The 26642-nt window shown below is 37.1% G+C and overlaps 1 protein-coding gene and 1 non-coding gene across 3 annotated transcripts in view; both read left to right on the top strand.

The window, feature by feature from the left end:
* Positions 1 to 1545: 1545 nt before the first annotated feature.
* Trnav-gac (transfer RNA valine (anticodon GAC)) lies at positions 1546 to 1618 on the top strand. Its single transcript has one exon. It is a non-coding gene; the product is annotated as a tRNA-Val (tRNA).
* A 10360-nt stretch (positions 1619 to 11978) lies between these two features.
* The window catches only part of LOC140141233 (protein MFI-like), a 32850-nt gene continuing 18186 nt past the window's right edge, over positions 11979 to 26642 (top strand). Inside the window, exons 1-2 of one of the 2 annotated variants that reach the window (XM_072163036.1) lie at positions 11979 to 12094; positions 23816 to 23896. In XM_072163036.1, coding sequence (XP_072019137.1) covers positions 23845 to 23896 — 52 coding nt within the window. In that variant the 5' untranslated portion in view covers positions 11979 to 12094; positions 23816 to 23844. Of the gene's footprint in view, positions 12095 to 12120; positions 12145 to 23815; positions 23897 to 26642 lie in introns of those variants that run through there. The other variant, XM_072163037.1, reaches the window with a different exon arrangement.

The raw sequence follows: 26642 nt of genomic DNA, 5'->3' as shown, positions 1-26642 counted from the left end.
ACACTTGCGTGTAGGTATAGACCTCATAGTTGAGAACTCGCAGTGTTCCTTACTTAAACACAATGCACGACTAAACATAATGTATGAGGGAATGCCTCGCTCTAACAAGAAAGCCCGACTCATGCGTTGGGACGAGAGACCTTATTTTTGTAATATATTTAGAATCAATCGTATCAAATTTTTAGTTTAGTTGTAAAACCATAAAAAGAGTCTCAATCAGTCTCATTAATTTTTATCTATTTTGCTGTTTGTTGGTATAAGAACATGTGTAATAGTGCAATGCATCGCAACAAGACCAAACTCATATAATTTGGATTCTATTATTTTTAGAATTCAGTTTATTCCAAAGCCATAAATTCGCGGGAAAATTGTCCCAATTTTAACGTGATAAAATGGTCTTTACAATCCATACCCGATGACCCCCCCTTTTTTTTTTTAGTTGCGGCTACCCAATGAACCCCTTTCTTTGGTTGCGGCTACCCATAACCCCATTTTTTCTATAATAGCATCATCAAAATGCAACTAAAAATGCGAAACTGTCCAATTTTGCTTCATTTTTTCCAAATTATGCCGAAAGTTTCAAAATTTTGCTACATTTTTTCACAATTTTCTACCCGATGACCCTTTCTTTCAATCTTATACTCGATGACCCCTTTTTTATTTTGTTTGTACCCAATGACCCCTTAGTTTTAAAAATAACGCTTTGTACCCGATAGGCCCCTACTGCAGCGACTCGGTAGGCACATACCCGTCACTTCCAAAGTTGAGTGCCCCCCTGTCCCCGAGGTCCAAGTTGGATATGGTATACAAATGTGACTCAAAGACAGAGATATACACAATTATTGTTAAATTCTTGATGGTTTATTGATAGTAATAACAAAAGAGCGGTTCTCGGGTTGCTGCGGTTTTCGCATACGCGGTTGGTGTGTAAGGTTGTTGGGTGATGGTATGGTAGTGGTTGTGTTTAGATGTGAGTTTCTTTTCAGAACCCTGTATGGGCGAAGCCTGGATGGTGGATGGGGAGTGTGGGGTGATTAAAGAAGGAAATAATATGGAAATGTAATAGGCCGCACAGCTGTGTAATGTTTATGTTTTATAAGATGCCCAGAGCACGGGTTGGGATATGGGATATCCCCTCGTGGTGTCGAGTTCACAACAGGTGTTGGTATTGCTTTACCAAAACAACCCGAGCCGTGTGTTGGAAGTTTTTGTATGTATAGACAGTTTCCTAGCAATGTTGACTGTACCCACCAAGTTTCATGCCCATGCGTAATTCTTCTTTCCCTGTATATTGATATATTAAGAATACGATTCAGCATCATTAATTTGATCTCGTGCGCTAGTTTGTAATGTTTGAATGTTTCTATGTTCCAGTGTATGATGCGTAGAGCCTCTTCCCTTGTTTGCATGATTATATTAGGCGGTGGGTAAGCATCATTAATTGATCTCGTACACTGGTATGTAATGTGTTGTTTGTACTGTTTACCCCGCGCATGACTGCTCATATCCATAAGTACCAGACTTGAGTCCTGTTTATCAGGGACAGTCTGTGTAGCTCAGTGGTAAGAGCGCTCGCCCGACAAGCGAGAGGTCTGGGGTTCGAGTCCCCGCACAGGCAGGTATGTCCGGAGTTTTTACTCTGGTATATTAGAGTCACGCGGTAGCCGTGACCAGCAAGTTTTTAAAAAAAAAAGACTGATAAAGAAGACTAATAACAGATGCTCCCATGAGACTATATTTACACCTAACATTAAAACACTTGACTTCTATTGTTCGATGTTATTTTTTTTTGGGTACAAAATGTATCTAAAACCATGCTAAATGTTATTTACAGTCCCAGGTGTAATATCGTGACAACTCATTAATTCCAAAAGGGCCACCAATCCTACAGTCAATCATTGTTCGTAATAAACAAATGTTTTTGCTTCCATTTCACGCGGTATTTCATAGCGAAAATTAGTTGCAAATCATACTGATCCAGAATTTTGGACACTGCTACAGGTCTACCTGGTTATCACCTTCACACTACTTTTTCAGATTCACTTCCAAATATACCCTAGCAGTTTCCTGGATACCCTACAGACTATTTCTGAGAAAAAATAAAAAAAAAATCAAGTTTTTCACCATTCTTTTGTTCATATCGGACGACGCATCCATTTATATAATAAATGCTGTATTTCGACACAGTAATTTATAGCAGAGGCCCGTGGTCTCATGGTTAGGGCGCTTGACTCCAGATACGCTATCCCGAGTTCAAACCCGTGACCAACTGATTTTTTTTCTTCAATGTTTTATTAAACAATTTATTGTCATTAATCAAGGATAACATAATTTTAAACATCCAGTGCTATTGTGATATTATTTTTTTATTTAAGCAAGTTGTTTGATTCTCATGGAAATTGTTTATTGTGTTAAGGGCCTATTTAAAAACACAGCATAATGAGATACAACACCATCAAGGATCAAAAGAAATCTGAATAACCAAGAAACTAGATCAGGTATTATAGGGTATGCAATACTACGTTACTCATTGTTATTCTAATTTAAATATATTTTGTCCTACCACGGGCAAATTCGCATGATAATAGGACAATAAAACATGATTGTGATATGTATGAATGGTTGTTGAATCGATTCAGAGACCTGACTCTCTGTCATCTTCAGCTATCGTAGAACATGACAATTGTCATACCGTCCCGGTAGGTTGATTACAAACACTCTGTAGGTGTGGAAAATTGTTCCGCTAGTATGGAAGGCCAGCAGGAAAAAAAATATCCAAATAACATTTATCAAGCATATATAGTACGGAAGCGTCTATGTGACACAACTTGACAAGATAATTATCTTGCCATGTCGCCTTATTATCAGCATTATGTCAACATGACGATATAAAATATCTCGCCAAGACAACTGAACAAACAAATCAACATGGCAAGATAAATTGTCATGCTAAGTCGACATACCAAAAATGGATATCGCTTCGCGAAATAAATTATTATGCCAAGTCAATAGCTGTCAATTTAGCAACAAATTAATGTCTACATAGCAGGATATTTTGTCACGTCCAGTTGACTTAACAAACAATATAAGTCAACATGGTAAGATTAAATTATCATACCAAGGAATAGTAATTTTTGACACCGTAGAATTTAAATTATTGAAAAGCATCCTCGGGATGTAGAGGAGGGTGCGGCCCGAAATAAAAGGGAAAATTAAATCTCAAAAGACCGCCGACAACCGCCGCCAATAGGGATATCCAACTAGATTGCTTTAGGGCTACAAAGAACCACAAACCGCTAAATTTGGATATCCAGCTAGATTGCCCGCAGGACTCAGGAACCACAAATCTTGAAATATGGATATCCTACAAATTAAAACCACAAACCGCTGAAAACCGCCAACAACTGCCGCTTAATAGAAATATTCAACTATATTACCAAGAGGGCTACAAAGAACCACAAACCGTGAAATTTGGATATCCAACTAGATTGCCCCGCAGGGCTATAAAGAACCATAAACCGCGAAATTGGGATGTCCAACAAGTTTTAACTATAGGCCTAAATTAGCCCTCGATAGAGGGCAAAGCTTGAAGGATTAGGGAAATTATAACCACGAACCGCGAAAGTTGCCTTAACAAACAATATAAGTCAACATAGTAAGATAAATTACCATACCAAGTAATAGTAATTTTTGACACCGTATAATTACAATTTTGAAAAGCATCCTCGGGATGTAGAGGAGGGCGGCCCGAAATTAAAGGGAAAATTAAATCTCAAAAGACCGCCGACAACCACCGCTCAATAGGGATATCCAACTAGATTGCCCCGCAGGGCTACAAAGAACCACAACCCGCGAAATTTGGATATTCAGCTAGATTGCCCCGCAGGAATCAGGAACCACAAATCTTGAAATATGGATATCCTACCAATTAAAACCACAAACCGCGAAAACCCGCCAACAACTGCCGCTCAATAGAAATATCCAACTAGATTGCCCATTGCAGGGCTATAAAGAACCCCACACCGCGAAATATGGATGTCCAACAAGTTTTAACTATAAATTAGCCCTCGATAAAGGGCAAGGCTTGAAGGATAAGGAACATTATAACCACAAACCGCGAAAGACCTCCAACAACCACCTCAATAGAGATATTCAACTAGATTGCCTGCAGGGCTACAAAAAACCACAAAGGGCGAAATTTAGAAATCCAACTAGATTGCCCCGCAGAGCTACAAAGAACCACACACCGCGAAATATGGATATCCAACAAGCTTAAACAATAAATCAGCCACGATAGAGGACAGGGTTTGAAGAATAAAGTAATACCACGAACCGCGAAAGACCGCCAACAACCGCCGCTCAATAGAGATATCCAACTAGATTGCCTGCAGGGCTACAAAGAACCACAAACGCGACATTTGGATATCCAACTAGATTGCCCCAGGGCTACAAAGAACCACTTACATTTTAGTTATAGGTATAGCTACATATACTCGTATTTTTTATTATCATAAATCAAGGATAATATTATTCAAACTTCTATTTTTCGCTTTATTCGTCATATGGAGTACTTCGTAACCGGATGACTTTTCATGCTTTGAGCTACTCGGCTTCATTCATAAAAAGAAAGCAAATCTACCAAAAAACGTTGACAACGTAAAAGAAAGCAGCAAGTTTAAAAAGCCCCACCTCGGCTCACTTTTTGAAACTTGGTCCCATTTGTAAAAAGATACTGATTTAAACTTTGTCATAATTATCAACTTAAAACATTTGCAGAAGTGTTATGTATCTTTAATTTGCCGATGCGATATTAAGTTTTCAGCATTCTGGAACGATCAGAAAGGTTGTTCTTGGCCAATATCCTATATATGTTTTGTTTTATAATAATTATTAATTTCATGATCAATGATTGAATTAAACGAATAACAAGTAGGCATGTTAATGGCAATGATGCTATTGCTGTTGATATTCAAAATGGGACCAAGTTTCAAAAAGTGAGCCGAGGTGGGGGCTTTTTAAACTTGCTGCTTTCTTTACGTTGTCAACGTTTTTTTGGTAGTCTGCCTATGCGTGTAATGTTTCCATTTGTAAATTCATGTTTAATTGTGCTAGTGTGCGATGCGTAATTCTTCTTTCCCCTGTATATTGATATATTAAGAATACGATTAAGCAACATTAATTTGATCTCGTGCGCCAGTTTGTAATGTTTGAATGTTTCTATGTTCCAGTGTATGATGCGTAGGCCTCTTCCCTTGTTTGCATTCCAACTATTTACAATCACGTTTTTAAAATGTTTTCACGACCTTTATATAACGCGACATTTAAATGTTATTAAATTGTTTTACGTTTTTATAACATTCCAAACACATTTTTGAAAACTTGGTACAAATCATTCTAAACAGAATGTTATTTTGGAGTTGAAAAAATAGTTTGAAAAAAAATGTTTGTCCAAGTATTTACAATCACGTTTTAAAAATGTTTTCACGACCTTTATATAATGCGACATTGAAATGTTATTAAAATGTTTTACGTTCTTATAACATTCCAAAAACATTTTGAAAACTTTGTACAAATCATTCTAAACATAATGTTATTTTGGAGTTGAAAAAATATTTTGAAAACGATGTTTGCTCCAAATATTTCGTTTTTATAAATATTTACAAATGAAGGTAAAATGTTTCTAGTAAATGGTTGAAATTTTAAACAATGTTTTTGCTTCCTAAGACTATGTATTTATTATCAATATCATGCCTTATACTCTGTTTGACCAAACTTCCTATTCAATCATGAGATGGAAATTTGTTTTTTAAGATGTATCCGGAGTTGTATAACACTTTCAATTTTCATTTCATCACGCTCTAAAACAAACGATTTCTTATGTATTACTTTGTTTCGTGATGAAAATCGTGATGTTTTATTTCATCACTCACGAAAAATTGATTTCTTATGTATTACTTTGTTTCGTGATGAAAACCGTGATGTTTTATTTCATCATCACGCTCTAAAACGAACGATTTCTTATGCATTATATTTGTTTTGTGATGAAAATCGTGATGTTTTATTTCATCACGCTCTAAACAATAATTATAGTTACATGCATTTTAAGAAAAAATCTTATTAAAACAGTATGTTGTTTAGAAAAATGTAGAAAGTGATGATGATGATGATGATGATGATGATGATGATGACCTTGCCCTAAATCGTATGTATATCTATAAAATAAGGCACTTCAATAATCAATAATCAGTCCCGCGACGGCCTCCGCTAACTAGCTACTAACTTGGGTTATGGGCGCTGATTTTCATGTTCACTGTCACTTACTCATCAGCGAAGTACGACCCTTTGTCAATCACCTTCAGTACCCCATTTCGGCATAATAAATATAAAAAACTCATCATGATGATCGAACAGAGAGTACTTTAAATGTAGCTTGTACCGTTTTCGTGTGGCATTCTTCAGAAGTGAGCGGTCCGTTTACCAAAATTTTCGGTCAAATCTCCATTCAATTAACACGGGAGCTGGCTAGCTATGCCTTGCCCTCACTCACTATTTTACCTAAGTACCAAATTTCTGAATATCTAACCTATAGCTGTAATTTTAGGTCATGTACTTTTAATATTGGCGGTTAACCCTAACCCTAACCCTACCACAATATACTGCCGGCCATTTTGAAAAAGTCCACTGAACCAATGTAGATACATTTTATGCAAAAATCCGCAAAAAAGCTTTCGGATTCGGTTTCAGCAGCCAAAATGGCTATAGAATCCACTGCCTAATAAATGATTTGCAAAAATGCTATCATTTGCCCAGGTACGGTATTGTGCAAAATTTTACTAAACAGCAGAGTAAAATCTTTCAACACCGGGTAATTTTACTCAATTCATGTGATGTTTGGTTTATAATGTGATTTTTGGTTTACATTGTGATATTTTGGTTTAAAATGTGATTTTTGATCAAAAAATTAGTTTTCGGTCTAAAATGTGCTTTTTGATCAATAATTTGATTTTTTTGTTGGTCAAAAATCAAAAATGTGACCAAGTTTGGTCAAAATTAATGTGATTTTTGGGTTGGAAGGTGTTTTTGGTCAAAAATGTGATTTTTTTTTTGTATGTATGATTTGTTTTCCTTTTCTAAAACATCTTGTTTTAAAATTGGGAAACAAATGATAATGACGTAGATATTCATTTGTTTTATACACATTACCCACCTAAAAAAGGCGGACAGTCCTATATTGCATAATATGTATTTCGATTGAACATCTGCATTTTGTACCATTCAAAGAACAGTAGTTTTAGGTAGTAGTAGCTATACAGTTAATATTGATGAGAATTTCAATAATATGATATTGGAATTAAATTCATAGTCCCTCTTTAAAAATAAAATGTTATCAATTTCAGACAATTGAGGCCCGATTTAAGGAAAGTTAAAATGAGAAAGAATCCTCACTTTGCAGTTTTTATGTTTCTTATTATTTTGTGATGATAAAAGTAAGGATATTTTAACACTTTAGAAATTTCTCGTTTGTTATGTTTCTTATTACTTTGTGAGGAAAAGTAAGGAATTTTTGTATTACTTTGGAAATTTTTCACTTGTTATCATTATGTTTTGTGATGACAACAGTGAGAATTATTTTCATCATTTCGCCAACTTCTCATTTGTTATGTTTAACGTTTCTTATTATTTTGTGAGGAAAAGTGAGGATTTTTTATCACTTTGGAATGTTTTCATTTGTTATATTTCTTATTATTTTGTGATGAAAAAGTTGTTCATTACTGACGCCAATTTTTCATTCATTTTTAAAATTATTTTGTGATGAGATACGTGAGGATTTCTATCACATTCAAATATAATTAGATATGGCACGATTTGGGGGAGAAATTTTGGCACCTATTTTTTGGACATCATAATAATTCATCACTTTTTTCATCACTTTGAAAACAATATTACAAAATGCAATCAAACAATATCAAGGCATGGAATAATAATATTAAATTTCTCAATCCATGGGCTTAAAGCAACATTGTACATTATACAGAAAATTAAAAAAAATCCAAAGTAATTTCAAAATCTTTTTTCCATACAAAATAATGTGAAACGTAACAAATGAAAAATTTGCGAAGTGATGAAAAAATCCTCACTTTTGTCATCACAAAATGATAGAAAACATTAAAAATCAAAAATATAAAAGTAGTAAAAAATCCTCACTTTTTTCACCAGAAAAAATATAAGAAACATAATAAATAAAAAATTTGCAAAGTTATGACAAAATTCTCACTTTTTTCCTCACAAAATATTAAAAGACATAAAAAATTCAAAATGTGCAAAGTGATGAAAAACTATCACTTTTCCTCACAAACTATAAATAAGAAACATAACAAATGAAACAATTACAAAGTGATAAAAAATCCTCACTTTTTTCCTCAAAAAATATTAATAAGAAACATACCAAATGAAAATATTACAAAGTGATAAAAATTTCGGGTTGGTACAATTTGTGACCCTAACTTCTCATACCCGACTTTTCAACCTAAAAATTTCAGCCAATATGGTACATATTTTCTAATGATTTAAGCAAAATATTTTTTTTTATTTCTCAAAAACCCAACTTAACTAAATAACAAAAACTGATGCTAAACTTAAAATGTGTATCAATCCCGGAAATTAAGCATGTTATTAAAACCCTAAGCCACGATGGGTAGATTTGTTTTTGATTACCCAGATCAGCTATAATGCGTATAATAAAGGCTACTGCATGGAGGTGAGGTTTATGACCAAGAAATGTAAATATTGACTTTCCGTCTGTGTGTGTCATCACATGAACAATTACGTAATCGTATTGACTTTTGTTGAACCATGGTTGAACTTGTTAAAAGGTCAGTGAACTCATCATCACTCCTGCCAGAGACCATTTTCTCGGGGTGCCCTGTGCAAGGCAACATGATTCAGCTTTGGCCCTTCAGATCTGTAACCTAACTTTTCCAAGCTGTCCCAAAAATCTCTTTTTCCCGTGAAAATTTGCTATCAATGCTAAAATGCGAAGGGGATACCAGAGCAAGGGGCCAAAATTTCCACATCGCATCGATCAACTAAAAAACATTAATTACCAGGACAAATGCGCGCGAAAAAATTGCAATGAACAAAATAATCATGTGCCATAAAATCGTGCCAAAGCCCACCCCTATAGCCAAAGTCATCCTTAAAGAACTAATATCACTTTCAAAACATACTGAATCTTCAATTATTAGGGGGGGCTGAAAAATATGTAGGGGGGGTTATAAAATTTTGGAGTTCTGAATATAGGGGGATTCAAAAGTTTTGGGCAGTATGAACAGGGGGTTAAAAAGTTTTTGTGCACTTAGGGGGGCTGTAAAAACTTTAGCAACATTAGTCCTGAAGCAAAAAATAAAGAATATCCTGCAATATTTTCAGTAAATGTTCCAGTATTAAAACCAAAACAAAAGTTCATTCCAGATAAGGGTATTTATTTGATACAGTTAACATAATTTAACTACGTCCACGCCTAAACGCAAAACCTGCTATTTTTGAACTACGTCTGCGCCGACTGCGCCGACATAAAAACCAAGACCTACGGTCCAAACACTGCATGTAACAGCAAAACACTCAACTTCAACGGGACAAATCCCCTCCAACACTGCGCCCATGCCCCATTTATAAAATCACCCATTTTAATTACGACCACACCCAAAGCCCAAACATGCTAAATTTCGACTACGCTCATACCGACTTTAAACCAGGACCTATACTTTGTCCAATTTACATGTACCAACAACAAATTCAAACACTATCAAACACAAAACAACATCTTGTAGGCCTACTCCTTCAACGCCATTGGGGACAAATCCCCCAATACTGCGCCCACGCCCATTTTTAAAATCACCACTTTTAACTACGCCCACGCCCAAACGCAAAATCTGCCATTTTCAACTACGGCTGCGCCGACTGCGCCGACTTAAAAACCAAGACATATGTCCAACATACTGTTCATGTACTGCCACCACATTCACACACAATTTAACATATTATACTAATTCAACATCATGGGCACAAATCCCCCAAACACTATGTCCCATTCATAAAATCACCAATTTTATCCACGCCCACGCCCAAAGCCCAAACCTGTTAATTTTCAGCTACGTCTGCGCCGACTACGCCGACATAAAAACTAGACATAGAATTTGTCCTAGTAGGCCTATACATGTACCAACAACTAATTCAAATACAATCACACAAAAAAATACCACATCTTGAACTCCTTCAACGGGTATAACGGGACAAATCCTACGTCCACGCCCATTTATAAAAACCTGTCAATTTTCAACTACGCTGCGCCGACTGCGCCTTGTTAAAAACCGACACCTAGGGCCTATAGGCCTACTCCCGAGTAGTACCAGCAAACATACTTCCTTTGTTTCATCTGCAACTTAAATAATGCATCTACGCTACATTGATCAACCCGCCAATTTAAACTGCGCCCACGCCAACGCCAACTCTTTTCGGTTTTTCGACTACGCTCTGCCAAACTGCGCCCACAAAAAACCAAGACCTATACTTAGTCTCCAGAATAACACACTCACAACATTACCATACACAAATCATTAAAACAGAATACCCCACTCAAGCACAAAACACCCTATTCCAATACATACAAACATGTTACAACTTTATACAACTATACCCCCGAGAGGGGTATTCTGTAGTTACTCCCATTAAGTACACATAAATAAGTGCCAAACTGCGTAAAAGCAACTTGGCCACCTTGGAAATGTGAAAAATCACATTATTTCGGGAGGAGAACACAAATACCACCTAAATTTGGGAATTAGAAGGGGGGTCATTGGGTATAGAAGGAAATAGAAAAAGGGGGTCATTGAGTATGTGAATTTTTTTAAAGGGGGTCATTGGGTAATAGGTAGGACCATAACACAAAAAGGGGGTCATTGGGTACAAGCCGGTTTGAAAAAGGGGGTCTATCCCGAGGCACATGATGCATATCTGTCATGGAAGTGCCCCCCCCCCGGGGTATCACTGAGGTACACAGCAAATAACTTCCACCCTGCCTGCCAGGTGATTTGACGTGGAAATTCACTCGCGCATCTCAAGCAAGAGCTAACAAAGAAGTCACTTGGTACTGCCGGGATTCGAACCATGCAGAAGATCATCACCGACTGGGTTTCGCTGATTGCGCGGGTGATTGCTTCATGGCATCACATGGAATGTGCGCAGTGGTTTTCATAGTGAGCTTCTAGGGGGCTGGCATTTTCTTCGGAAGAGGGTTAGTCCCAAATATAGGCCTACTTGGGAGCTCTTGGGGGGTCATAGAATTTTTAGACCAAAAATAGGGGGGTTTTTAATATAATTTTTAACACCCAAAATAGGGGGGGGGGTATAGAATTATTAAGGGCTGGTGACTCAAAATTTTCGCACGCTGTGCGCGCATTCTTTAATTTCACAATCAAAATGTGCATACAATCAATAGCAATATAATGCAAAATTTTTACGCGCTTTGTGCGCCTTCTTTACGCTTGCGCTTACAATAAAAAATATTAACGCTCTCCGCGCTGACCGCATGCTTTCTTCACTCTTAGCTTTTGGTGCACTCCTCGCCGTAGTTACGGCAATGAATAATATTTGTCTTGAGTCTGTGTAGGTGGCCTTTTTTTAATGGGGGTCATAACAATTTTCGACCCAAGATAGGGGGGGGGGTCGTAAAAAAAATTTGGCCGCGATGGGGGGGGGGGTGTCATAAAAAAATTAACTGTGGTCACCGACATATATTTGGAACCTCCCCTTCCAAAGAAAATACCAGCCCCTTTATGGAGTTTCAGTCGGGTTTAATAAGGCCTAAATCTAGGAAAAACATGTTATCTAACCAGTCTGTCACACCCTGCCTGGCCGGCTGTGAAGTTTAAATTCCGCCCTCTTTGGCATATTCGTCATATTCGTGGTGCATGCTGGGATATGTTGCCAAGGAAGCGATGACGCCACGAGCTGCCGAATTTTGCACCGGTAGACTGAAAACATGATGAGTGTCTGAAAGAAATCCACTATTCCGGGAATGTGAAATGAAATCAAGGTAAAAATGATGCGCCAAACAAATATGAGGTATCAAAGAAGCATATAGAGGTAAATATGCCTATTTTCGGACCCCGGTAGCAGCCTCGAGCATGCGAGATACTCATCCAATGTCATCGTGCACATGGCGATCTTTTCTGAGTTTTCCTTTAGACCACCCTCGCTACTATAGGGACTAAAATATTACTTTTGCATCAAGGTTTACTTTTGCATCAAGGTTAAACAGTTGCCAAACACTTTGAAGTCAAGGTTTAATGTATTGGAAGGAGGGCCGGGCTTCGAATTCGATAAATGAGGGGGGGGGAAATTATGGGGTAAAAAACATGGTTAAAACAACTTTTTGAAAACATGTGAAAACAGCTATTCTGCAAAGAAGTTTTTGTCTCAAAGAACAATTTAAAATGATCGGAAAAGCAAAAACATACCTTCATACAATCAGCATCACTTCCGTCACATAAAAGATGATCAGATGAGTGAAAAGTGGCAAATGTGTGAAATGATATTTTTTTAAAGAAAAATACGGCGTGTTTTTAGAGAAATTCGCCATCTTGAATAAATACAAAATTGCGTCATGCAGTAAAATACTGTCACACGCGCTTAAAATGCTTGATACGCGAAATGCGTAAATCACCGTCAAAACGAAAGCGTACATCAAGCGCTGGAGTGCAACGCGAAAGTTTTGGAGTTTGTATCACCGGTTTAGTATTCAGCTCTTTTATGTCAAAAATTGCGATAAAAACGTGGATTTTGGAACAAAATAAAGCTTGTTCGACGAAATAAAAGGTATGTTTGTATAGCTAAGAACATGTTTAACCTTGGCTTGTTGTGAAAGTTTAATTTGGTAAAATCGTTATTTTAACCTTATATAACTCGGGTGGTCTAAAAGAAAAGATCGCCGTGCACATGTACTCCGTCTCGGACTCGTGAAAATACAAAGAAGTTAGGGAACAATCCAAAAGTTTGATGAAGCCCTATATAAAACGAAAGTCCTTTCGTTAGTGGGGGAGGGGGTCAGAAAGTCCAATTACGTTTGTAAAAAAAATAGTTAAAACATCGGTCAAAGGTTGTCCTTTTTTAAGGATTTAAAATATAATTTTCAAATTTTAGTATTTTCCGACGTACGATATTTAGATTTTACAGTGGTTTCTTCAAAATGATTTCAAATCAATATGGAGTGCAGTACTCGCAACCTGCAACGTCATGTAAGTTCATTTTTAAAGCAACTGTCCGAACAAACACGAAACGTTTTTAAAACGTTTTAAACATATATGTTATATTTAATTAGGGGGGTGGAATTATTTTACAAAATAACAGGTATTATTTTTCTGCAGTGCTTAAAATATGTACAGACCCTAGATAATAAATAATCAAAAAGAAAAAAAAAACAAATTAATCAAGGTAACCCCCTGTACATACCCCCTGAAGATTTGAAATTAAGGTTGCCGAATTCGGAAGACTTGCACTGTACAAAAGTATAGGGAATTTGTGACCTTAGGGATAACATTGTTCAAATACAATTTATTTCCACAAACATGACAAATGTGGTAATATAAGAGTCTATAATTGTTTGGCATACATAAAGACATATGATATATTGTATGATATTTTGCATTTAATATTCAGTCAACAGAGGGGGGGGGGCACATACCCCAGCATGTATCCATTCACACAGTTCATAAGTACTCACTAAAGTCAAAGTTTCTCTGTTTTATATTGTAACTAACCTACTTGGTAAGTAAAATGTAGAACATCAACAGCAGCATTAAAATCACCAATGCTTGCTTCAGCCTTTGATGTAACATATATTGTTCAGATAAACCTTCAAGTTGTTGGCATAGGTGATTAAGGGCAGGTTCTTGTAATCCTTTTTCAGTCTACATATGTCACTACTTTTTGGTCTTGACAGAGCAGTATCCGGGCGTACTGGACTTCAAGATAAAGTTTTGACATCTTTTCCTCTTCTTTTTCATTTTCACTATCTAGGTTCTGGTCTACCTCATCTGCAGTTGTGAAAGGCCCACCTAGATCTTTCAGTTAGGCCTACTGAAGATCCTTATTTATGACTGGAATCTGAAACAGGAAGCGCTTACCAAGGAAGGACTAACTGTCAAAGAAATCGCAAATGTTATGGTGGATAGAAGAAGATATAAGGATCTTCAGAAACTGAAAGGTCACGGTGGGCCTTTCACAATGCAATGATGCAGATGAGGTAGACCGGGGGGCACTTCAATATGAAATGTATCATATATGTGTACATGGTCGCATGTCACAAATAGGTCACCCAAAAATGGAGCAGCCGTAACATGAAAACGCTTTTGTCACACTTCAAGTCAGGTTTATTCTAAAAGTATAATACCTATTGTAGAAAGTTTGGTGTCATTTTGTAGATAATTATGTTCTTTTTCAAATACAAAAACTCCCAAGTCAATTGGACAACAACTTTGAGATTTATACCTCAATATGTAAAGATGTGTCAATGGAGCAGCCGGTCGGGGAGCCGGGTCGGGGAGCCCCATAGGATTGTACACAAAATTCTGAAAATATGACAAACTTCAAACCTTTGTATCTTAAAAGTACAACTAGCATGGACCTCAAATTGCACATATATCATCCTGGATTGTAGATCTACTTCATAGTAGATCAACTGTAACAAAAGATGTAACTAATTAATTACCTAATTAAATGCTAATTAAGACAGTTTTCCCTATATGTTACTGTGCAAAATGTGCATCTCATGCCCGAGTCACCCTGCTTATTCAAAAGTACACCTATTTTTATGGAAATTTGATGAGGAATTCAATTATGCTATTAGTTTTAGTGCCAGAAATGGAAGAAAAAAGTTTTGATTGATAAATGTCATAAAATTGCCAAATTATTTTACAATTTTGACCACCCTGTATGTTTAACGCAAGGGATACCAAACTTTTTCTTCCTAATTTGTTTGAAGGACCCATGCAATGTCTTTCTGAATCCATATTTATTTTGAGCTACATAGCTTTCAGAAAAGGAAAATTTGGGGTTCGCCATGACAAGAAAAATGTTAATTTTGTTGTTGTCCCACCCTGTATATTTCTTACCCACCCTGTATTATGACGTTATACTTTATTGATTTGGCATCCTTGTAATATAAGCTTTCCAGAAATATATACTTACAATGGTCTAAAATGTATTCATTAAAAGTTGTGTTGAATTAAATCAAAATTGGTGATATTTTACTCATTTTACATCATGTTACACAAAAGATGACCAATTCATGACATGCGACCACATCCATATCAAAATGATGCACTTGTCGGCTGCTACATGTGTCTCATATCATATAATAGCTAGGAATAAATACCAGACTCATCTCCAAAGTGGAGGTCACCTCACATTATCCCCAAGTCTCATGGTTAAGGAATGTTCTTTGTATTCCTAAACCATGTGACTTGGGATGATTTGAAGTGACCTCCACTTCAGAGATGAGTATGGTATTTATTCTTACCTATTATGTGAAATGAGACACATGTAGCAGCCACAAGTGCATCGCTTTTGATATGGATGTACACATAGTGAAGTCTCCTTCACTATCTATGAATGTATATAGGTGTAGGGTGGCATTTTCGCACCAAGTGCCATTTTGTGAGAGCAAATATCAAAAATATGGGGTCATTGGATAAGAGTGTGTTTTTTGGATTCGGTGAGAGCAAAATTTACAAAATATGGGGTCATTGGGTGAGAGACGGACCATTTTGATCTTATAAGGGAGGCGTTGGGTGAGAATACTCTATGGGGTCGTTGGGTGCGAGCCAAAAGAAGACTCAAAATTGATTTTGTTTAAGTTTTAAATGGCTTCAAATGGCTTGTTATTTCCAAAGAAGTAACAAAATCAGTGATAGATAACGTGTTGCTGTTCAAATGTAAATTTAAGGGTCTTTGGGTGACAGATCGAAAGGAAATATGGAGTCTTTGGGTGACAGAGCATGTGCTCATAAAAATAAGGGGTCTTTGGGTGACAGTGATGTTGAAAAGGGGGTCTTAAATACATGTAGCCCTACATACGTGGCACCTCCACGTTATATAAGGGAAATTGTGGGATAGGCTTTTACGACAGGAATTCATAACAATTAGTGGGTTTTTTTAGCGGGTTCGCCGTCGGACAAGTTTAGAACTGTCAAGGTTTCGTCAGGAGTAGCTCTGACTTCTTCAGGACAAAGTACCTCGGAAGAATGAGACATGTAGACCGCCCCTTGCCTACTGATGGCTCTGAAAAGAGCCGTTCACTGAAGACTGTCCCTTGTCATCAGAGAACAAGCAGATCTCGCCTATCTGCTAATTTAAAAGGTTTTTGGTGGCTCTGAAAAGAGCTGTTCACTGAAGACTACCCCTTGTCAACAGAGATTAAGCAGATCTCGCCTATCTGCTAATTTAAAAGGTTTTGGTGGCTCTGAAAAGAGCCGTTCACTGAAGACTAGGCCTACCCCTTGTCTACAGAAACAAGCAGACCTTGCCTATCTGCTGATTTTAAAGGTTTGGTGGCTCTGCACAGTGTATTTTTCCCATACGAAAAATCATTCCGTACGGACCGTACCGTGCATGCACAGATCACAGACAGTGACGCAATCAACCAATCAGCAGTTGGAAAATCGTTAACCCAATGACGCTATCGCTGCATTTTCATTGATGAAATTCAGAATCGTTCAAAAACACGAGTTTTTAATTGCAAATATTTATTTTTTGTAATTATGAATGTCACTGTCTATCTCAAATTAACATTGTGTATTATCGTAGCGTTGAATGCGCTGAAGCTTGTGAGGCGGATCCGTTGCAAATTTGGCGGATCTTTTGTTTTTTGTGACATTAAAAATCCATCTTTCGCATGGCCACTGTGTGTGTGTGTGGGGGGAGGGGGTTTAGCTATGCACGCGCTGCATGCATAAACACTAGCGCTGCTAAGATGTAACTGCGCGTACCAATCGTAGCAGGGTGTAAAATATACAACAAAGTCAATGTTTAATCTCAAATACGTTATTGGGTAAATATAAGCATTTGAATAATTTAACAATAATTTGAATCTGAAAAATAAATGAACATAAAAGTTAATGAGTGATTTTACAACATATTTGACTGTTGGATAAATTTGGGTGCTGCAGCTTTGGAGCTAAGGCAATATGGTGCATTACTTTGAAGTTGGTAATGGGTAAATTACACTGTGCTCTGTAAAGAGACACTCACTGAAGACTGCCCCTTGTCAACAGAGATTAAGCAGACCTCGCCTATCTGCTAATTTAAAAGGTTTTGGTGACTCTGAAAAGAGCCGTTCACGGAAGACTGCCCCTTGTCTACAGAAACAAGCAGACCTCGCCTATCTGCTGATTTTAAAGGTTTGGTGGCTCTGAAAAGAGCCGTTCACTGAAGACTGCCCCTTGTCAACAGAAAACAAGCAGACCTCGCCGATCTGCTAAATTTAAAGGTTTGTTGGCTCTGAAAAAGAGAGCTGTTCACTGAAGACGGCTTACCAGGAACGGCTTGGTCACTCATGGACCGATTAAGGAACTTCGAACTTGGCATATCATTTCTTTTCAAATTGTGACCTAGGTCCCGACATTTAACCAGAGCAGTCTCATCCCCTGGTTATGTAAAGGTCATTTTTACCGTCATGAAAAAACGTTATGTATGAAAATATACTACAAAACTATTTCTAAAATTTTTTCAAAAAGTCATTGTAAAATATTTTTTAAAGACTGCAGAATATTTGCAGGAGGTTATCAAAATGTTTTCAAATCTTTAATATGAAAAGGTTTGTACTCTTTATATACCCTTTATATAACCCGACATTTAAACGTTTTCTGACCACTTTTTCTAACCTTTGGCGAATGATGTTGAAAACGTTTTGTGTTTAATACCACATTCTTTTTTCCAGCAAGTCCTATTTTTTCGTGCCAAAAAAGATGAAAAATATTTTTAAATAGAATGCAATATTCGTTTCTTCCATAAACATGATCAATATCCTAGCATTGTCGCACCCCTCCACAACCCCATGCACCATATAGCGGCGGCTCCTGTATCCTATATGAAAAAAAAAGCGGATTGGAATTTTCGATATTTGTCACTTACGTTAGAGGGGAGGGGGGAGGGGGTTAGCCTTCTAACGAAAGGACTTTCGTTTATAGGGCTTCATCGAACTTTTGGGTTGTTCCCTTAGTCCGAATAATCTAGTGGGGATTATGCACTTTCAGTTTCCCACAAGTTTGAACGGGAATTGGATTGCGTACTTTTTCGATGTCTAGTGAGCAAATTTCTTCAATATTTTGAGAAAATGATGTCAAATTTTCTATTCTATATTGTTTGGTAATAATGACATGTCTTTTTTGCCAATAATTATCATGATTATAGTATGTTTAAAGTTGTAATTTTGTGTTTTTGATCGCAAAGATAGGATGTTTTCGTTCCCGATTCAATTCTGAACCCTTCGCAAGGGTGCCGATTTCGCAGAACTTTGACGATAATTTTGCCTTTTGGACACTAAAATGCATTCGATCCTTAATTTTGTTTCAACCGAGTCTTAAATTAGCAAGCACAAAACAATAAGGTTGGTACCACTATAGGGTCAGTCCATATCAAAACAGATTGAGTGTACACCCACCCTCTTGGATTTTGCTCTCCTTTGGCTCAGGGTACCTTTCATGGATCCCTAGGTGAGGTCACAAGAAAAAAATTCAAATTCCATTTCGTTTGCGAATGGCGGGCAATCAAAGTTTGGCGACCTCGACCAAAATTGGGAATTTAAGGGTCCAAATGACAAAGTGCTCTCTTTGAGGGCACTTTCTTCTTAATTGAATCAGTTGATATCCTCTTTTTGAATGTGGTCACTCACTGGCTGTGTCTGAAATACCTAATGCCAAAAAAGATATATTTCGGAATTTCGTTGGAATTTCAGAGGGGGTCAAAATCAGCACTTCATACTGTTCAATCAAATTATCTTGATTTTGAAGGACCCATGATAATGTCACAGTGCACTTATAGGTCCTAATTATGTTCAGAATGGATTAACCATATGCCAATGTCTATGAGCAATTCAAAAATGAGAAATTTCTAGACCCCTACAGAATTTTAGGCCACCCTAAAGTGGTTCAGCCACAAATGGCGCTTAAAATCGGCAAATTTTGACCCCTAATAACTTTAGGTGTACACCAGATATGAATTTCTAGTCTTTTGCATCTGAAAGAATGTAGTTTAATGTTACTAGGAACATAAGATTTGTTTTGTATTTTTTGTGTTTTAGTATTAAGTTGACGCTTTCAAAAATAGTCATTTTTGCCTAACATACCATGCATACAGGATACGGTACAAAATGCCAATTTTAGTATGATATTTTTTTATATTTTTGATCACTTTATAGCCATTTGTATTATTTATCCTGATATTTCAAGTTGCTTTTGAGTCAAGTAATAAGAAAAAACTACTTTCTAATCCTCTGTATGGATTTTTAAGGGGGTCAAAAATGCACTTCCTGGCAACGATGCACATGCAAAGTACAGGTTATGGGGGTCAAATGTTCAGAATGCTCCCAATTATGTCAAGTAATATATCAAATTACTCGTATGGTGAGGATTCCAAAAATGTATAGTTTGTTATGTGTCAGACCTTTCAGGAGGGAGCTATGACGAAAAAAATGTTCATAGGTCAACGACCTTTTTGAATTCTGACCATAGTTAACAACGTCTGATTTTGGTAATTTTGGTGTCTAATTATATATGTTTTTCTTGCATGAGAAATACAACTAAGCAAATTAATAAACTATACAAGGAACCGATGACCCTCTTTTGCAACATGGCTGCCAAAAGCATCCATATTGTAATAAGGAGGTCATTGGTTCCTTGTACAGTTTTTGTTATGTAGTTGTATTTCTCATGCAAGAAAACATAATTAGACACCAAAATCACCAAAATCGGACGTTGTTAACTATGTAATAACAGGATAAATAAGACAATTTGCTATAAAGTGATCAAAAATAGAAAAAAGGGTATGTTGAAATTGACATTTTGTACCCATAACCTGTACATTATTAGTCAAAAATTGGGATTTTTGGGACCATCAACTTAGTATCAAAACACAAAAATACAAAACAAATCTTATGTTCCTAGTAACATTAGACTACATTCTTTCAGATGCAAAAGACTAGAAATTCATATCTGGTGTACACCTAAAGTTATTAGGTGTCAAAATTTGCCGATTTTAAGCGCCATTTGTGGCTGAACCACTTTAGGGGGGCCTAAAATTCTGTAGGGGGTCAAGAAATTTCTCTTTTTTTTAAATTGCTCATAGACATTGGCACATGGTTAATCCATTCTGAACATAATTAGGACCTATAAGTGCACTGTGACATTATCATGGGTCCTTCAAAATCAAAGATAATTTGATTGAACAGTACGAAGTGCTGATTTTGACCCCTCTGAAATCCCAACGAAATTCAAATCAATCTTTTTTGGCATTAGGCATTTCAGACACAGTCAGTGAGTGACCATATTCAAAAAGAGGGTCACAACTGATTTAATTAAGAAGAAAATGCCTCTCAAAGAGAGCGCTTTGTCATTTGGACACCTTAAATTCCCAATTTTGGTCAAGGTCGCCAAACTTAGATGGCCCGCCATTCGAAACGAAATTGAATTTGAATTTATTTCTTGACCTCACCTAGGGGTCCATGAAAGGTACCCCTGAGCCAAAGGAGAGCAAAATCCAAGAGGGTGGGTGTACACTCAATCTGTTTTGATATGGACTGACCCTATACATTGATAGTCAGGCTCACATCACACACTATAGGTGGCGCTATTCGTCCATAGGGATGTGGAATGTGCCTGTACGGTCCAAAAATGGCTTTACTGTGGGGCTTAATTAATGGAAAAAATTACTAAAAATTAATTTTGACAACCAAAACCTAAGTGATGTTGACTTATGTTGGTACTGGCATAATAATGGATTCATAAGCTATCACATAGTATACAAATATTGACTGCTATGAGGGGCATGGTTAAAATTATAGGCCCAAGGTGATCTCAAAACCATGACTATGCCCGAGGCGTGGCCGAGGGCATAGTCATGGTTTTGAGATCACCATGGCCTATAATTTTAACCATGCCCTGAATAAAAAGCAGTCAATATTTGTTTTATATACCAAATCTTAAGATTCTTGCCATCTCACATTTGGAAAAGCATCGATTTTGGGAAGAGAAATTAATAGTTTCAATGCGAACGGCACACAGATTACAATCTGCGATTTCTGCGTAATTATAGCGCGTGAAAACGCGTGCGTAATATCATTTTAGGACAGATTTAGAAAATAATGAGAATATGGGAATGCGGTTAGGCCTAAATAAATAAATAACATGGAAACGGAAAATCACAAACTATAAATAGCAATTTTTTAATGGGAACAAACTAGGCCCATGAAGAAGAAACTTATAAGAAAGAAAAGAAGCTAAATGGAACTGCCAGAAGGGACAGATTTAGAAAAATAACATTCACCTTTTCAATGATTCGACCTTTTCAGTAATTCCTCCTGTTTTAGTGATCGCTCCCATTTACTCATGGAAACGGAAAATAACAGCATATTTATTGGAACAAAATAGATCTATGTAGAAGAAACTAAAAAGAAAGAAAGAATAAAATGAATAAAAAAGAAAAGAAAAAGAAGACAAAAAGGATACGGGTTATGGTTACAGTAACTAAATGAAACGGGAGCAAAATAAAGAAGGAAAGAAAGAAACTAATCAGGAAACGTAAGAAAAAAAGCTAAAATTAGATTAAAATTAATCAGGAAATATAAGAAAAAAAAGAAGCTAAAATAATGAGAACATAATTAAATAAATAACATGGAAACGGGAAATCACAAGCTAAGCAGCATATAAAAAAGAAGCTAAATGGGAAACGTAAGAAAGGACAGATTTAGAAAATAATGAGAATATGGGAATGCGGTTAGGCCTAAATAAATAAATAACATGGAAACGGAAAATCACAAACTATAAATAGCAATTTTTTAATGGGAACAAACTAGGCCCATGAAGAAGAAACTTATAAGAAAGAAAAGAAGCTAAATGGAACTGCCAGAAGGGACAGATTTAGAAAAAATAAAATTTACCTTTTCAATGACTCGACCTTTGCAGTAATTCCTCCTGTTTTAGTGATCGCTCCCATTTACTCATCTAAGCGGTATCCCGCTAGTATATAAATAAAGAAATGGAGCTCAAGCAAACTGGAAAATGTGTACATTTTGACTGTGGTTTTCAATGTCATAAAAATAAATTATTGGGGGGGGGGGGGCTATAATGAAAGAACAAAAAAGTTTGTTCCACTATTTCTGGCTATTTCACGATCCATGACTCTGTGTGGGGGTGTGTGTGGGGGGGCATTCTGTATCAAGCAATAGAACTGTTGTGTACATTGCTTTTGTGCAAGGGTGAAAATAAGATCTTTTTTTACCAGGACTCAGTTTGAGAAAAAAGTAAGTCCTGGTTCAGAGACAGGTCCACCTGAATTTAGTCGGGATCAGGAGACACTTTAGTCTATTAACCCTAACACCCAAAAATCTTACAAAATCTTACAAAATCTTACGATGAAAAAATCTGTGCATGCATGAATCCCAGGGTCTGCGATGACGCAATCACCCTAAGTGGTATATGCGCACGGAATTGCTGGCCGGGCAGCAATAACCCGTGTAGCTACCGGTCCGTGATCTTGTGCTTGGCATGCGAGGGGTCAAAGGTTCGAATCCTGGGGGTGCCAAGTCAAAAATTCTTCTTCTCCTTGACATTTTCGGATCTTCTTTGACTTCCGATCCCAAAAAGCAGGGTCCAGTGTTAGGGTTAAAACAGACTTACTTTTGTTTTAATAACAGTCTGTCAGAATTTAAGCCAAAATGGTCTAATGGCATCTAGTTCAATAGGATCCATTCAACAATAACAGCTCAAATTCTAACCTCACATTGCAGAGAAACCCCATCTAATTCTTGGGTATCTTAATATGTATAGACTGGTGGCGGGCTGGGGGTACTCGACTTCGGAAGTGACAGGGATGTGCGGACAGCAGTTCGAAACTAGGGTCTCTCGGTGAGAGCCTAGACACCAAAAAAGGGGGGTCTTTCAGTGAGAAGGCCAAAAAAGGGGGTCTTTTCGTGAGACTGGGGAAAATCTTACCAAAAAAGAGGTCATTCAGTGAGACTGGGAAAAATTTTGGGTCAAAATATAAAAGTTGATACAAAATTTTCAAAAATTTGAAGAAAAATAATGAAAAAATGGGTCATTCAGTGAGAGATTATCAGAAATGTTCTTATAAAAAAGGGGGTCTTTTGGTAACAAGAAAACAAAAAAGGGGGTGAGAGGGAGTTGAAAAATGTGGGTCAATGTGGCCGCACATACATGTACCTGTCACCCATTTCCCATTTTTAGTGAGTGCTGCCACCCCGGGCGGGCTATGGTTCGGGACAACAAGTGTAGCCTGGTGTTGTGATTTTTAATCTCAAAGGGCTACAGTAAGCAACTCATGGGCCTGAAACAAGGCCGGTATCCCACTTTTCACCCCTGGTTTTGTGTATACTGAACAGTAGCTAAATTTGGTCAGAGAAAATCAATAAATGGACAGGACTGCATTCTAAGCAGATTCAATGAAAATTGCATTGGAAATATATGATTACTCAAGCTCAAGAGAACTCATCTTCTTGGACTGCTTTCATTTTATATTCTTACAGATTAAATCAACAGAGGTGATACAATAAACATGCTGTCAAAAAGGGAAGCTCACAAACTCCTGAGATCTGTACAATTTCCTGGTAAGTTTTTCTATAACCCCCTGGACACTACTGATCATCTAACAGCATTTCTGATTGGTTGATAACTTGAAATCCTCATTTCAATTGCCAATTATGACTAGGCTTTAAACTATATGGTCAAACTTGCATTTGCAGATGATTGTATTAATACCCTCCTTGATTGGTTTAAAATTGGACACAATATTCATTTTGGCCAATCGGCAAGTAGTTCTCATTAAACAATTTTAACCCCTATACCTATATATTTTAACCCCTATGCCGGGACGGCCACACACACCATATACTTACAGTATGTCCAGCACCTCCTGGGAGATACTGATGGAATGCTGCAGCCAAACAAAATTGTTTCGCTTGCCCAAGATCGCATTAGTTGGAGAAAGCTTGTAGTCGCCTGCTCCGCAGCCGACTGATGATGATGATGATACCTGAAAATTGAGATTTTGGAAGAAGAATATTATAATTTTCTTGTTTTAGGAAACTTGCAAAAGATTTCCCCAACTCCATCATGAATTTAAGTTACTACCACACCTTTTGTAAGACACATATTATGGGAGCAGAAACTACCAAATTTGGATTTTATAACCTTTGACATTCTTTTGTCGTGAGCGACAAGTCTTTCAATTTGTCTGCCCCAATAATCCCAAGCTATTGTCTGAAACTGCTCCTGGAGTGTATCATAAGAACTCAGTCTTCAAATGATAGTCATATAATGACCAATAGATAAATGACTGACTATTATTGAAGACTGAGTTCCACAGTCTATATTTGACACACTCCTACAGTCTGTCCACTTAGAAGTACAAACCAAATCTGTGGCATCGGGGTCGATGCTTTATCCTACACGCGAGCCTGACGCTTGACGCGTAGAAGAGCGTGGTGCACAAATCACAGCGCAGCAGTTAGGCGCGCCAAAGAAACATTGCACTGAAATAATTATTCTCATACCGCCAGTTTCCGAGGTCTATTTACTTTGTACTTCTATGTGGACAGACTATATGTAAATTGTTCCCATCTGAAAAACACCCCCCCTTCAAAGCACTTTCAGCATTAAAAAGTGTACAAAATCGTTGTTGAATCACAACAATCATTTCAACATTGCATTGCAATAGCATATTGACAACTGCTGTTCTATGGGTATTTATGTTCTTGAATGGCAACTTTGTTTTGCTTGCAAGAAGTCAAGTGTAAAAGTAAAGTTTGGATGACTTAGGTAGGTAGGTAGGTCTGCTTGTTCTCTGTTGACAAGAGGCAGTCTTCAGTGAACAGCTTTCCTCAGAGCCACTAAACCTTTCACATTATAGCAGATAAGTGAGGTCTGCTTGTTCTCTGTTGACAAGGGGGCAGTATTCAGTGAACAGCCCTTTTCAGAGCCATCTGTAGGCAAGGGTGGCCTACATGGCTCATTCTTAGATTCTTTGTCCTGAAGAAGTCAGCACCTGATAAAAGATTGACAGCTCTAAACTTGTCCGATGGTGAGCACACTAAAAACTTAGTAATCGTTATGAACTCCCGTTGTAAAACCCTATCCCAAATAAAAATTCCTTTAATAAAGGAATGTGTCGCCCAATGTGGACTTGGACGTGATATGGTGAATTCCATGGTGTGTAGATTTGGTATTATAATGATTTTTCTAGGGAAGAGTAGAAGATGATCAAATGCAAGAGAAATGTGTTTGATTGGGGAAGGTGTTCTGACAATCCAAATATAAACTTAGTCCACCTCAAATGACCTGTAACAATTTGTGATTGACATTACTTAATTCACCTCGGATGACTTTGATCTGACATTGAACATTTTCGCGCTTACACCAATCATATCCATAACAATTTAACTCTTACAACTTCCTGTCAAATCTCTAATTTAAAACTCTAAATTTCTGTCTGTTTGCCTTTTCTGTCTTGTACCATTAATAGTACACTACAGTTTGTTACAATTATTAAGATAAGCAAACATTGCTGGGTAGATAACAGGATTTAGTTATTTACTTAATCCAATCATGGAGGTAGTAGCTACAACCTTGGCGAAAAATGTTGCCACACCTGAGCGTTAATTGGCCAACATCCTTCCCCGCTCCCCTATTGCAATGTTGATTTGGACAAAATCGTCATCATTTCTACATTACAGTCTCCCAACATTGGAAAATGGGGGGTGGGTAAGGGCAAGTGTAATCTGAATGTACATTTGCAACTATTATACAAAATAATACGGAACTATCACATATTTAGCTTCGATTGCGTGCTTTTAACACCAGAACGTGCTGGTGTGGCAAACAATTTCCGCCAGAGTTGTAGTACTACCTCCATGATCCAATCATGGCATTAACGCCAATTTTGGTCTTTAGTGTTTTAAAATACAACAATGTAGAACATGTATAATTAATATGCCGTGTTCTTTGCATACAGTTTGCCGCCCAATTGTGCCACCATATTGCAACTTTGGCAATAACCGCTATATAGATTCTATGGTAATTAGCAAACAAAAGCCATCAGTTTAAGAGGCCTCGTTAATTGATCTTATCACTATGGACCACAAGAGTCTCCTCCCAATGGCATAGTCCAATAACCTCAATTACATAATCATAGTGCAAAATTTGACCTCAAGTTGCAGAGTATGAGTTTGTGTTCCCAAATTTTCAAAGGATGAATGTACAAATGTATTAGGGTTTAAGAACTGTTCCCATGATAGATGAGCATGTTGTGGATACACTGTATGGTCAAATGTCACCGTCTATCGGGTTCTAAGGCAC

The sequence above is a fragment of the Amphiura filiformis genome, chromosome 19 (assembly GCF_039555335.1).
Source record: "Amphiura filiformis chromosome 19, Afil_fr2py, whole genome shotgun sequence".
NCBI lineage: Eukaryota > Metazoa > Echinodermata > Ophiuroidea > Amphilepidida > Amphiuridae > Amphiura > Amphiura filiformis.
This window is presented reverse-complemented; position numbering and strand designations above follow the sequence as displayed.